Here is a 15809-nt window from a genome sequence, read left to right as displayed (position 1 = left end):
CAGGTTTTTATGATTGACAGCTGTCACACACTAAAAGACACATTTTGTAAAATCTAGTTTTTGCATCGCCATATTTTGGCCGACAGAGTCATGTGATGGCTTGTTTTTTGCGGGATGAGTTGACATTTTTATTGGTGCCATTTTCAGGCATGTGACATTTTTTGATCGCTTTCTATTCCAGCTTTTGGGAGGCAGAATAAACAAAAACCAACAATTCAGGAATTGTTTTTTTTTTTTTTTTTTATTCTGCTCTGGGTGTGGTAAAATTGATAAGGTAGCTTTAGTCTTCAGGTCAGTACGTTTACAGCAGTACCACATTTATATCGTTTTTTATGTTTTGGCGCTTTTACACAATAAAAGCTATTTTACAGAAAAAATAATTTTTTTGCATTGCTTTATTCTGAGAGCTGTAACTTTTTGATTTTTTGGATGATGGAGCTGTATCGTGGCTTGTTTTTTGCGGGACGAGATGATGTTTTCAGCGGTACCATAATTATTTGTATTCGCCTTTTTGATCGCGTGTTATTCCATTTTTTGTTTGGCGGTATGATGATAAAGCATTGTTTTTTGCTTTGTTTTTTATTTTTATTTTTTACCGTGTTCACTGAAGGGGTTAACTAGTGGAACAGTTTTATAGGCCAGGTCGTTATGGACGCGGCTATACCAAATATGTGTACTTTTATTGTTTGTTTGTTTGTTTTTTCATAATAATATTTATTGATGGGTACATTATATTTTTATTTTTAGTGGATTATTTTTTTTATTTTATTTTTTATATTTTTACAATTTTTTTTTTTTACTTTCCTGGAGATTTTACACTTTTTTACTTTGTTCCACTGTGGGACTTTCACTTTTTTTATTCTGAACGCCTGCACAGCATAGGGATGGAGCACCATCAGCGCTGGACAGGGAGAAGATAGTTTGGAGATGCACTGCGCATGTCCAAACAATCTTACTGCTGTCTGGTGACCCGAATGTTGTCATGACGACATCGGGTCATCATGGCAACACCCAGGAAGCCGCGGCAGACAGCGCTGGAGGCCGGAAGAGGAGGTGAGTATACTGATCACCTCCCCTTGCCTCCGCAATGCTGCGATCGACTTCGATCACAGCATTGCGGGGGTTAATGTGCTGGGAGCGGTGCGGGACCGCTCCCTGCACATAGTACCGGGTGTCAGCTGTGACAATCAGCTGACACCCGACGGTGATCGCGCCTGCACAGCCTGTGCGCGCGCGCGATCGCGATGACGTACTAATACGGGTCAGGCTCTTAAAGCCCAGGGCACAGACACGTATTAGTATGTCATGGGCTTTAAAGGGGTTAAAGTGCATAGTAAATTATCAAAAAGCCTCTATATAAAGTGTTCTGGTCTGATTGATGTGTTTGTGGACAATGGCATGTATTATTAAAACACAACATGCTGCAGATATGATGTTCTTTTCTGACTTGCTTTTTCCATAGGTTTCTCTATTAGTCTTCAAAATGTAAAAGAAAAGACACATATGCAATATGTCACAAAACAAAAAACACAAACGTTAGCAAAAAAAGAAAAAAAAAAAATCAATGTCATATTTCTTGTGTCTAAAATTAATGAAAAAAATGTGTGTATATGTGTGTGTGAAGGGAATCCTGAAACAATTTTTTTCTAGCTAGACAATATCTGCAAGATTTACAGCATCCTTGGGGATATTTCATATATCACAAGAAAATCGTAAAATAACATTTGATAATGTCATTGAGATCTATAGTCAAAACTGAAGGCACAGAGAAATATGAGAAAGGAAGGGGCTACTATTTATAATTTTTCAGCTTTCTACGTATAGGTGATCTTAAAATTGTTATAATTTATTTTCTCTTTCTCAGATGTGTCAGGATTTAGACGAATGTGGAAACAATCCATGTCCTGCTAACACTGTCTGCACCAATACGAAGGTAAATTGGATAATATAAGTAATGTTGTGCACTTTGGATGGTAAAAACTACTCTGATGTTCTGCAGTCTAATAATTTCTCATATCAATGGAGCAAGCTGTACAAAATGTAGCAGATACGGTACATGTATTGGTAATGCTTCCAGCACACATGCCAAGTGTATGTTACTTTGCAGTGCAGGGGTCCTGAGTTCAAATCCCACCAAGGACAACATCTGCTAAGAGCTTGTATATTCTCCCTGTGTTTGTGTTTGTGTGTGTTTCATCCCACACTCCTAAGATATATTGATAGGAAATTTAGATTGTGAGCCCCAATGAGGACAGCAATGATGTCTGGAAAGTGTGGAATATGATGGCGCTATATAAGTAAGTAAAATGAATGAATAAATAAATAAATAAATAGGAGCCGTGCAACTGATATGGCACCAAATACATATATAGATGTGTGCATATTGTGTGTAAAATATATACAAGTATGCACACAACACATACAGTGCTTTGAAAAAGTATTCATATCCCGTGAATTTTTTCATGTTATACCCACATACCTAAATGTGTAACGATAGTGTAATGCTAGTCACCACTTACGGACAAGCCGTGAGGCAGGATAGTCAAACATTCCGGGGTCAGATATCAAGAGAGCACATAGTAAACAAAAGACAAAGGCAAAGTCTGGGCACAGTCCGAGTTCAGAATACCAGTAAAATAGCGCATCAGAGCAAAGGGATTGAGCAAATGAATGGTCAGAATGAAGTCCAAAGTCAGACATCAATAGATCAATAAACACAGCACAGAATTAACAGGCAAACAGCACCACCGAGTGAATGCTACGATTTGCAGAGATTTTGGGCTGAGAGCTCAGCTAAGTAGCAAGGTAATCATTAAGAAACAGGGAGCATCTACATCTCAGCACTTCTTAGTCTCGGATTGGATGGCTGAGCTGTCAATCAACACACTGACAACTCAGCATGCCCCTGCACCCGATTGGATGACTGAGCTGTCACTCACTGTGCCCTTGATTCACTGAGGGGAGAAATTATGAAAAAATATATTTTATTCTGATTTTATGTTATATATCGACGCAAAGCAGCAAGTATTTGTGAAGTGTAAAGGACATGATACAGGTGCATCTCACAAAATTAGAATATCAACAAAAAGTTAATTTATTTCAGTTCTTCAATACAAAAAGTTAAACTCATATATTATATAGAGTCAATACAAACAGAGTGATCTATTTCAAGCGTTTATTTCTGTTAATGTTGATGATTATGGCTTATAATAATTGCACTCACAGGCTGCAATACTATACTGCCAAATTTTTGACAGCTGCTTCCACTTGAAATGTGGCCTTTTAGGCTCGTGGAGGCGGAATCTTTTCACAACCTCATGCCGGCGGCGGCCGGGTGTCCATACTCGGTCCCCAGCCGCCACTATATTTCCCGGTGTCGCCTCCGCCTTTCACAAGCACGGGTCCCACAACAGTACCAGTGCCCTCCCCAGTGCACTTACTGGGAAGGACCACCTAACCACAAACACGTGGACAGGTGAATGTGGCCAGGGACGGTACAGAGCCAGTCCACAGCTTTTTTTGCTGAGAGTTGTATTTAGCTCGGTGAAAGGACTGGCATAGAGGGAAACCGTATCTACCCTGCATGTCATTTCTCACAAGAAGTCCTCTAAAGCTGCTTGCACTTGAAATTTGGCCTGAACATTACTGCTGGTACTTTTCTGTGGGAATTTGCTTGCCTCTTACCAGCCTGGAATATTTCCAGCAAACTATGGTACGACGCCATGGTATTAGCACTGCCCCCAATACCAGTAGCGAAGCCATCCCCAATTTCCTTCTCAGGAATTTTATTTGGTAGACTGAGTGGCTGCCCAAATACATTTTCTCACAAAGGAGCTGAAGATAAAGTGGCAGTAGGTGCAAGTTTCTCCAGCCTGTTAGATATTAGAGGGTGAACGGCAGCACAATGGATCAGTGGTTAGTACTGAAGCCTTGCAGCGCTGGGATCCTGGGCTCAAATCTCAGCAAGGACAAAATCTGCAAGGACTTTGTATCTTCTCCCCGTGTTTGCGTGTTTCCTCCTCAGTAAAAAAGCAGCCATAGAGTGTCCGGGAACCTTCCCACACACTTTTCTTAGCCAGGACTGCTTCTCGGTAGGGTTGGACAGTCCCACCAGAGAATCCTCTGGTGTGCCTTGGCTTCTACCTCAGGAGAGTTCATGATAGCACTAACTTTGCAGCTGCTATGGGGCACTTGAGCGGGTGGGAAAGGTTAGCCTTCAGAATCAAATCCTCTGGTGGGCACAATGTTTTTCAATCTGAAACAGCTTCTCAGTGGGAGTTGTATTTCACCAGTCATATTCTTTAGCTCGGTGAAAGGACTGGCATAGAGGGAAACCGTATCTACCCCGGCTGTCATTTCTCCATCACCAAGTTCCGCCCTTTGTCACACACGAACATGCCTGGCTGTATCTTCAGCGGTGAGAGCCACAGATCAGGCTGCTGTGTTACAGCTTTCAACAACTCTGCAGCGCTGGGCGGTTTGTTCACTTAAGCATTAATAATGTTATCTTCAGCACAGCCTGTTGCTGCTTGGCCAAGTCAGTGCTGCAGTGCTGTCAGCTTGTGACTGATGTGATCATTTCAAAGATGGAGGAGGAGGTGCATGAGCTGAGCAATGTAATTACATTGAGGTTAAATTGGTGACGCTGTTTTTTATACTAAAGAAAGATCCTATTGTTTTGTTTTTTACGTTATTTTTTAAGACAAATGCATTCACCGGGAAAAGTAATTTTAACATTTTACAACCTTATCTGGCAATGTGGTGTGTGACACATCATCAGACACATCCTTTTTTATTTAAGATGGAGGGACTCTGAAAGTCATAAAGCCTATTTTTACAGGGACATCAGATGGCCCTTACTATTCTTAAAAGGCCAGCAGTCGGCCCTAGCTATTGTTAGAGAGCCATCAGCCGGCTATGCTTTGTTGTTCCCATTATTAACAAGTGAGTCTCCTATACTGTTATTGCATATCCAGTGACTGCAAGGGCTGCAAAAAATTTGGACGCAACCCAATACCCCTTTGAAGAGACATAGAGGAGAGTCTCAGTAACAAAATGTTCCCATTATAAAGGAGCAGGTCTCCTATAGTGGTAATACCCATGCTGTGACTGCAAGGGCTGCCAAAATTTGGGAAAAACCACACTAAGAATTTAAAGACACACAGAGCAGGGCCACAGTAACAAGGTATGACATGTTCCCATTAGAAAGGAGAGGGCCTGCTATACAGTTATAGGGTATGCAGTGAGTCCAACGGCTGACCAATTTTAGGAAAAACCCCACTAAGAATTTAAAGACACACAGAGCAGGGCCACAGTAATGACAAATTTGCATTAGAAAGGAGAGAGTCTCCCATAGTGTTGGCCTATGCAGTAAATGCAAGGGCTGCAAAAAATTTGGAGGCACTTCATTGCCCCTTGGAAGAGACGTGGAGGAGGGCCTCATAAAAAAATGTTCCCATTAGAAAGGAGCGGGCCTCCTATACTTGTAATGCCCATGCACTAAGTGTATGGACTAACAAACATTTACCCCTGGGGGGTATACATGAACATACTGTATAAAAAAAAAATTTCACGGGCATCATAAACACCCTTTAAAAAAATTATGTGGGTGTTGCATCACGGACCACGGTCACCCTGGTGATATGGTGGTGGAGGATGAGGAGAAAGAGGAGGACAAGAGCAAATAGACAAAATCAGGAAGCGTATACCCATGTGTGGGTGTGAAAAGGTGCATGGGAATACACCTCCCAAGAAAATACACTGAATTTGAGTTTATGTTACGCTGCTATCATTCTGTTGTGTTGAGAAGTCTGGCCCAATCCAGCCCTTGTTCATTTTTATAAGAGTCAGCCTGTCAGCATTTTCAGTTGACAGGCGGATGCGCTTATCAGTTATATTTCCACCAGCAGCACTAAAAACCCGCTCTGATAAAACGCTGGCGGCAGGGCAGGCCAGGACCTCCAAGGCATAGAGAGCCAGTTCATTCCACGTATCTAGCTTGGATACCCAATAATTATAAGGCACAGCGGAATCACGAAGGACGTTGGTACGGTCGGCAAGATACTCCCTCAGCATCTTCCCAAACTTTGCACTCCTTGTGAGAGTACCCCGCGCCTCAGGGCCTGTGCGATGGGAGGGTGTGAGAAAACTCTCCCAGAACTTTGACAGTGTTCCCCTGCCTCTGCTGGATTGAAGTTGTGTCTCTCTCACCTGTATTCCTTGGTTGTCCAACGAAGTGTGCCCTCTGCCGCCAGCGTTTTCAGATGGGAATTTTTTTAATAGTTCTGCAACAAGGGCCTTCTGGTACTGCCCCATTTTTGTAGACCTGTCCGCCTCAGAAATAAGAGATATAAAGTTCTCCTTGTAGAGTGGGTCTAGAAGTGTCACCAACAAGTAATGACTGTCACCCAAAATTTTGAGAATGCGAGGGTCATGGGAAAGGCAGCATAACATAAACTCAGCCATGCGTGCCAGACTACCAACAGGCAAGACTTCCGTGTCCTCACCAAGAGGATGACTGACCATGCTCTCCTCCTCCTCCTTCTCTGGCCATCCCCGCTGAACAGACAGTATGACAGCTGCGCAGGTAGTACGGTCTATAGTGCATGAAACTAGCTCCTGTCCTTCCTCCTCCTCATCTTCCTCATTGTCACCCAATCCACATTGGGATGAGATGAGGCTTGGCTCTGTGTAATCATCCTGTATGGTTCCTTGCTCCATCTCATCGTGCTCCGCCTGCAATGCATCCTCTTTGATTGTGAGCAGAGAGCATTTCAGAAGACAGAGAAGTGGGATGGTGACGCTAATTAAGGCGTCATCGCCGCTCACCATCTTGGTGGAGTCCTCAAAGTTTTGGAGGATGGTACATATGTCTGACATCCATGTCCACTCCTGAGGTCTTATGTGTGGAGTCTGAACTGAATACCAATGGCCTTGTTGATGCTGGTACTCAACAACTGCCCTCTTCTGCTCACAAATCTTTCCCAACATCTGCAGTGTAGAGTTCCAACGCGTAGGGACATCACACACCAGTCTGTGAGCCGGAAGCTGCAAATGCTGCTGAAACACTTCAAGGGCAGCAGAAGCTGTAGCTGACTTTCTAAAATGGGCACACAGACGGCGTACTTTAACAAGCAGATCCAGCAGCTCTGGGTAGGATTTGAGAAACCGCTGAACCACGAGGTTAAGCACATGGGCCAGGCATGGTACATGTGTGAGCTCGCCTCTCCTCAGAGCCGCCACCATGCCTCGCTGTAGGTTCAGCGGTGTGAGTAACAGATCTGCCTGCTCTTTCAGAGCTGTCCACAACTCTTCAGCATTGTGCGTTTTTTCACCTAAGCATATTAGCTTCAGCACATCCTGTTTCCGCTTGGCCGAGGCAGTGTTGCAGTGCTTCCAGCTTGTGACTGATGTGGTCATTTCGGAGATGGAGGCTGAAGAGGAGAAAGAGGCTGAGGAGGATGAGGTGCAGGAGCTGTAGACCATGGGGGCAACCCTGACTGACCTAGGGCCCGCAATCCTTTGTGTCGGGAGGACGTGTTCCGTCCCAAGGTCCGACTGGGTCCCGGCTTCCACTATGTTAACCCAGTGTGCTGTCAGCGAGATGTACCATCCCTGCCCACAAGCACATGTCCACGTGTCTGTGGTTAGGTGGACTTTACCGGTAACTGCGTTGTTTAGAGCACGGCTAATGTTTTGGAACATGTGCTTGTGTAATGTGGGGACGGCACACCCGGAGAAATAATAGCGGCTGGGGACCGAGTACCGAGCGACAGCCGCCATCTGGTTGCAGAATGCTTCCGTCTCCATGAGCCTAAAAGGCAACATTTCGAGCACAAGCAGTTGTGAAATGTGAGAATTTAGTAGTGTAGCCTGTGGGGCATTGGCTGCATATTTGTGCTTGCGTTCCAAGGATTGGGGTATGGACAACTGAATGCTGCGCTGGGACAAGGACGTGGACGTGCTTCCTGATGCTGCTACTTGAGAGTGTGCAATGACAGGTGTAGGGCAGGAGGCGTCTTCGCATGCACCATGGACAGGGGATTGGCTTGCATGCACAACAGCGGAAGAAGCTATGGTGCCACCCGCAGACACTGTTCCTGGACCCTGGGGTTTGGCCCACAAAGTCGGGTGCTTTGCTGCCATGTGCCTGATCATGTTGGTGGTGGTCTGGCTGGTCGTTTTGCCACCCCTGCTGATGCTGGCCTGGCAGGTGGTGCAAATGGCCTTTTTCGGGTTATCAGCAGAGTCTTTAAAAAATAACCAGACTCGGGAAGACCTAACAGTTGTATTGGCAACTTCCTTCGTGTTAGTGTTTCGGGGAATGGTTGCCTGCCTTCTGTCTGCGGCCACCACACTGCTTCTTCCTGCCTGTTGGGGTGCTCTGCTTCCCTCCCCCTGTGTGCTGCTGTCCTCGCTCTGCATGTCCTCCTGCCAGGTTGTGTCAATTACTATATCATTCACCACCTCGTCTTCCACTTCCGCACCCTAGTCCTCCTCCTGACTTTCTGGCAATTGTGTCTCATCATCCTCCACCTCTTGTGACACTTTCCCACCATCACCTTTGTGTGACCGTGGCTGCTCAAATATTTGGGCATCGCTACACACGATCTCCTCTTGCCCCGCTTCAAGTGGACCAGGCGAGAGGCCCGAATCTATAAATGGAAAAGTGAACAGCTCTTCAGAGTGTCCAAGTGTGGGATCAGTTGTCTCTGGGTACTCGGCATGGTGCGAGGAAGGAGGATCAGGGTGAGGAATATGTGGTCCAGACTCACGGTTACTGAGACTTGACCGTGTGGAAGACAGGGTGGTGGTGGTGGTGGCTAAGTGACTGGAAGCATTATCCGCTTTCCAACCCATGTTTTCTAATGAAGATCTATTTATATTTTTAAAGAAATTTTTTGATAAAATGTTATGTCTAGTATTTTAATTCTCACTATGAGACACTACTACCTTTTGACACTGCTCTGGGTTCAATAGTGGTGTGCTGTGGTCCCCTAGAAATTGGGACAGGAAGGTCAGACGAGAAGATGTGGGTGTTTGTTGTGGCACAATTTTGGCTTGCCCACGGCCTTGTCCTCGGCCTCTGCATGCACCACTACCATCACGTCCAGTTCCCCGTCCCTTGACACGTGCCTTGCCCATTTTAAATGGAGGATAGTATCTTCCACGCTCACTACAAATGACTGAGTTCGGGGCGAACTTATATGTGATCCATGTGATAGAGAAAACAGAGTTTTAAATACATGGCCTGTAGGTAAGTAGTTTGAACAGCAAACTGGTGTGAATTGCTTCAATGACTCACTGAAGGAAATTTTTAATGGAGGCCAGAAATGGCAGTATTTTCTGACAACGTATATGTCATCCCTGTAACGGAGAAAGCACAGTTTTAAATAGCTGGATTTCTAGCGCTCTAATATGGAAAGGACCTGGCTGTATTCTGCAGTTCCAACAAGAAAATGGCGCCGAAAAAATGGTGTTCTCTGGATTGATTTTTAAGCAAATAATGAGGATTAAGATCCAAACAAAAGTGTTCCTGGCCCCTGAGACCTGGGCCTTTGCATATAAATATCTGACAGCAGCAGAAGGCAGAATTGGAATGGAGCCTCTTGTGCTATATGCACTGCAGTCTGCTATATACTCTGCCTGCCTATACACCCTGCCTGCCTAATATTTCTGCAGATAGATTAGTCCTCAGAAGGACTGTTTGTTAAGATGGATATGTGTAATGTACGGTTTTTCTCCCTACACTGCCTAATACCCAAGCAAATCTGTCCCTGACGCAGCAGCACCTCTCCCAAAACAAGCAAATGGCGCAGAAAAACGGTGCTCTCTGGATTGCTTTTTAAGCAAATAATGAGGATTAAGATCCAAAGAAAAGTATTCCTGGCTCCTGAGACCTGGGCCTTTGTATAGAAATATCTAATAGCAGCAGAAGGCAGAATTGGAATGGAGCCTCTTGTGCTATATGCACTGCAGTCTGCTATATACACTGCCTGCCTGCCTATACACCCTGCCTGCCTGATATCTCTGCAGATGAATTAGTCCTCAGAAGGACTGTTTGTTAAGATGGATATGTGTAATGTACGTTTTTTCTCCCTACACTACCTAATACACGATCAAATCTCTCCCTGACACAGCAGCTCTCCCTACACTGTCTGATCCGGAGTGACTGTGACGAGCATGGCGGCGCCAGGTCTGATATAGACCTGATGACGCTGTGCGGCCAGCCAATCAGTGTAATGCCCACAACCAACATGGCTATGGCATTACAGTGCATGGCAGGCAATCCCTGCATGTTCATTGGCTCTCAAAGAGCGCCAAACATGCAGGGAGGGGACCCGAGTTCCCTCCTGAGCAACCCGGAAATATTCGGCAAGCGCCATGCATCTCGAGCAGTGAGATGCTCGGGCGAGCACCGAGCAGTAGCGAGCATGCTCGCTCATCACTATTCCTAGCTTTTTTATTATTTATATTAATCAATATTTAGTGTCCACGTAATCTACTGGGGGCCAGGATATTCCTAAGTGTCGGTGCCCTCCTAAAAATTAGAGAGGGTTTTTTTTTGGTAATGCCTGTTTTAATTTCTGGTCAATTAATAGAATATGCCAGCTTTTTTGAAGAATTTCTCTAATTTTCTTGTGTTGTTGATTGTATGTTGTAATGAATTTCAGTTCATGTTCAAAACCCATATCTTTTTTTGTGTGTTGAACCCATAAGTAATGAGCCCTGGTCATATCTTTCTTTAACCTGTTTGCATATCTCAGGATATTTCTGTTGGAAGAACCTTTTTTTGAGAATTTCTGACTGTTTGTCATATTCGATTTCTGTTGAGCAGTTCCTACGAATTCTTTGAAACTGATTGTGGGGAATATTGATGAGCCATTTTCTGTAGTGACCACTAGTAAAATGAATATAACTATTAGTGTCCACTGATTTGAAGAAAGTTTTGCTAAGTATTCTGTCTTCCTCTACATATAAAACTAGATCTAAATAATTAATCGTAAGTTCATTACTGTCCTGATTGAAAGAGATGCCCAATTATTTGTATTGAGGAAATTTAAGAACATGGTGGGATCAGTGATGTTCCTGTCAATGATGAAGATCAGATCGTCTATGTATCTTCTATAAAATAAAACCCCCTTGTGGAAATCCCCCTGGTAAATAAAAACTTGCTCAAATAATCCCATGAATAAATTAGCAAAGGTAGGTGCTACTTTGGAGCCCATTGCTACTCCCTTAACTTGATGGTAGGTCTTATTTAAAAAGGTAAAACAATAGTTTTTTAGGATAAAAGATAAACCTGCTATATTAAAAGATCTCTGGCTGGAAGACAGCCGTATGTCTCTGGAAATGACATACTCTACGCATAATAGACCAACATCAACATCAATATTAGTATATAGAGAGTTAACATCTAGGCTAAGGAAAGTGTATGATTATTTCCATTTGATGTCATAGATTAATCTAAGAAGATGGCTGGAGTCTTGCAGGTAACTCTTTAAATTTTTGACATGTGGTTGTAGTAGTATATCAAAGTATTCAGCCAGGTTTGATGTAAGGGAGACTATTCTCGATATAATCGGTCTCCCTGGACGGTTTTTTCATCCTTATGGATTTTGGGAAGATGATAAAAGAAAGGCATACAAGGACTTTGGACAGTCAAGACTTTCTTTCGTTGTCATTTAATATATTCTCATCTACTGCTTTAGATGGCCCCCAGTAGATTATGTGGACACGAAACATTGATTAATATGAATAATGAAAAAGACAAGAACAATATGGTCACCAAGTGTGGTAAAAGAGCTTGCAAGTGCTGTGAATCTATTTTGCATTCCATAGAAAATTTCACTTCTGTAGCCACTAGTGAGAATTTCAATATCTCTCATCCAATGTCATGTTCCTTGGTTGGGTGAAGAGAATGGGGCATCAGACTGCGCTGCTCGCCTGTCAGAATAATGTACCAGAGGAATCCAAGTCGATGTAATGATGAAATAGACTTTATTTCTACACATTTCGTGGTGATCACACCAGTTCTTCAGGACAGTCTATACACATACACATACAGGGTCTGTTATTTATAGCAAAAGAATGCACATGGAGACGCCTCCCTTCAAAAAAACCACCACACCTAGCGGTCGGGGAATCAGGCTAAATGCATGTATACACCGTAAAGCACACACAAAACAATCATAAAGCCTAATGGAGTATATCACTTAAAAACATTCCTCATACATTTAAAAATATAAATGCAGATTTATTTATTTTTTTTAAATATCTTAAAAAATATATTAAAAAAGTAGTTGAATGAATAAATAAATTATACAAGCTAGGGGAATGCTTGAACCTATGATGTTGACTAGTGATGAGCGAGTATGTTCGGTTAACCCTTTCGCCGAGTATACTCGGCCGAGCACCGAGTATTTATAGAATGCTCGGGCTTTAAGTTTTCGTCGCTCCGTGAACATGATTTGCGACTGTTTGACAAATTTAATACATGTGAGGAATGCCTGTTTTTCCAGCATTCCTCACACGTATTAAATCTGTCAAACAGTTGCAAATCATGTTCACGGAGCGACGAAAACTTAAAGCCCGAGCATTCTATAAATACTTGGTGCTCGGCCGAGCATACTCGGCGAAAGGGTTAACTGAACATACTCGCTCATCACTAATGTTGACCCATTCGTTCTTTGTCAGCACCCTGCTGCTGCTGTTTTAAACCATTGAGCCATGGTGAATTTGATTTGATCTCTTATTTGGTGATAGTTTCACAAAAATCTATGATAGAAAAAAAATAAAATAAAATAATAAAAATAATGGATAAAAGAAGCTCCAAAGCTCTTAGACTAGTTTAAAAGAAGGAATGTTCAATATTATGAGAAATTGCAGTTAGGTGATCCCTATAAAAATCACATAGCAATTGATGGGTCAAAACTAATGGAAAAAAAGGGGGTTAGAAAAAAAGAAGCAAAGACAAACCACAATGAGGGGATGAAACCCCTTCATAGAAAGAGTGGATGTTTGTCAGTAACATTCATCATTACAAAATACAGAGAAAAAGGAGGTGGGTTGTACAGAGGAACAAAGCAGAATCCATAGATATACAGTCATATGAAAAAGTTTGGGCACCCCTATTAATCTTAAGCTTAATGTTTTATAAAAATTGGTGTTTTTGCAACAGCTATTTCAGTTTGATATATGTAATAACTGTTGGACACAGTAATGTTTCTGCCTTGAAATGAGGTTTATTGTGCTAACAGAAAATGTGCAATCTGCATTCAAACAAAATTTGACTGGTGCATAAGTATGGGCACCCTTATCATTTTCTTGTTTTAAATACTCCTGCCTACTTTTTACTGACTTACTAAAGCACTTTTTTTGGTTTTGTAACCTCATTGAGCTTTGAACTTTATAGCCAGGTGTATGCAATCATGAGAAAAGCTACTTAAAGTGGCCACTTGCAAGTTGTTCTCCTGTTTGAATCTCCTCTGAAGAGTGGCATCATGAGCTCCTCAAAACAACTGTCAAATGATCTGAAAACAAAGATTATTCAACATAGTTGTTCAGGGGAAGGATACAAAAAGCTGTCTCAGAGATTTAACCTGTCAGTTTCCACTGTGAGGAACATAGTAAGGAAATGGAAGAACATAGGGACAGTTCTTGTTAAGGCCAGAAGTGTCAGGACAAGAAAAACATCAGAAAGGCAGAGAAGAAGAATGGTGAGATCAGTCAAGGACAATCCTCAGACCACCTCCAGAGAGCTGCAGCATCAACTTGCTGCAGATGGTGTCACTGTGCATCGGTCAACTATACAACGCACTTTGCACAAGGAGAAGCTGTATGGGAGAGTGATGCGAAAGAAGCCGTTTCTGCAAGTACGCACAAACAGAGTCGGCTGAGGTATGCAAAAGCACATTTGAAGAAGCCTATTTCTTTTTGGAAGAAGGTCCTGTGGACTGATGAAACCAAGATTGAGTTGTTTGGTCATACAAAAAGGCGTTATGCATGGTGGCAAAAAAACACAGCATTCCAAGAAAAACACTTGCTACCCACAGTAAAATTTGGTGGAGGTTCCATCATGCTTTGGGGCTGTGTGGTCAATGCCGGCACTGGGAATCTTGTTAAAGTTGAGGGACGCATGGATTCCACTCAGTATCAGCAGATTCTTGGCAATAGTGTTCAAGAATCAGTGATAAAGTTGAAGTTACGCAGTGGATGGATCTTTCAGCAAGACAATGATCCAAAACACCGCTCCAAATCTACTCAGGCATTCATGCAGAGGAACAATTACAATGTTCTGGAATGGCCATCCCAGTCCCCAGACCTGAATATCATTGAACATCTGTGGGATCATTTGAAGAGGCTGTCCATGCTCGGCGACCATCAAACTTAACTGAACTGGAATTGTTTTGTAAAGAGGAATGGTCAAAAATACCTTCATCCAGGATCCAGGAACTCATTAAAAGCTACAGGAAGCGACTAGAGGCTGTTATTTTTGCAAAAGGAGGATCTACTAAATATTAATGTCACTTTTCTGGTGAGGTGCCCATACTTATGCACCTGTCAAATTTTGTTTGAATGCAGATTGCACATTTTCTGTTAGTACAATAAACCTCATTTCAAGGCAGAAACATTACTGTATCCAACAGTTATTACATATATCAAACTGAAATAGCTGTTGCAAAAACACCAATTTTTATAAAACATTAAGCTTAAGATTAATAGGGGTGCCCAAACTTTTTCATATGACTGTATCTCAATTCATTGAACAAATTAGTTATTTCATTCAGTCCATGTGGATTTATAGTGTTCAACTTATGAATCCAGAAGATCTCTTTCCTGTTAAGAGTCTGCACTCGGTTGAAGGTCTCATGGGGGACATGGTCAATAGGGATTACCCTAAAGGAGATCCTTTTATTGTGATATATCGAATAATGCCTAGAAAGGCCATGTTGTAAAAATCCTTTTTTTATATTATACCTGTGCGAGTTTATTCTTTTATGTAGCTGTTGCGTTGCCCTCCTCACATATAATTTCTTACATTCGCATATAATGACATAGATGACGAAACTAGATTGGCAAGTCAAATGATATTTGATTTGGAACTCATCGGGATTTTTACTGTCTGATGGAAAGGTTTTCGCATTATGAATGATGTTAGAGCAACATCGGCATCTCGGGATGCCACATCTATAGGAGCCTTGTCTGGGCTTTTCTCCAGACGGATTAAAATCCTCTTTTTTCTTTAGTCGACTTGGGGCCAACATATTTTTTAATGTCGGGGCCCTTCGGAAGGTTATCAGGGGATTGTTGGGTAGAAGCCTCCCCAATATGAGCTCATTGAGAAGTATATCCCAATGATTTTTCACAACTAAAAGAATTCTCTTGTTCTGGGCTGAAAAAGTGGTGATAAAATTAAACGTAGAATAGGATGCTGTTTTTTTTGCTTTTTTATTATTAGAGATTAAGTCTGTCTGTTCTATTTTTTTGCTTTCAGAGAATGCTCTCTGGATCAATTTTTTTCGGGTAACTTCTTTCAAGAAATCTATGTGATAAAACTTTTGATTCGTTGATGAAATCTATGTCCATACTACAGTTCATCTTAATTCTTTTGTATTAGTTGAGCTGAATATTCCTCAACTATTTAGTGTAGTGTCCACTTTGATAATGGACATAATTGTTCACATCAACAGGTTTAAAGTAGGTTCTTGTGTGAATTTCTTGATTGTCATGAAAGAAAGTGAGGTCAAGGAAGTCGACTGTGTCAGGGTTTACTCTGGGGGTGAAACCCAAACCCCCAGAAAATCTTT

General features: G+C 42.3%; 1 protein-coding gene across 1 annotated transcript in view; it reads left to right on the top strand.

Annotated features, from left to right (window-relative positions):
- The window catches only part of LOC141176270 (cartilage oligomeric matrix protein-like), a 1029762-nt gene that overhangs the window by 433299 nt on the left and 580654 nt on the right, over window positions 1-15809 (top strand). The window contains exon 6 of the mRNA XM_073660229.1: window positions 1865-1933. Coding sequence (XP_073516330.1) covers window positions 1865-1933 — 69 coding nt within the window. The remainder of the gene's footprint in view (window positions 1-1864; window positions 1934-15809) is intronic.

The sequence above is a fragment of the Phyllobates terribilis genome, unplaced genomic scaffold (assembly GCF_046119375.1).
Source record: "Phyllobates terribilis strain yellow unplaced genomic scaffold, ASM4611937v1 Scaffold_22__1_contigs__length_20350403, whole genome shotgun sequence".
NCBI classification, from domain to species: Eukaryota; Metazoa; Chordata; class Amphibia; order Anura; family Dendrobatidae; genus Phyllobates; species Phyllobates terribilis.
Note: the sequence above shows the minus strand (reverse complement) of the source record. Positions and strands in the feature narration are given on the sequence as shown.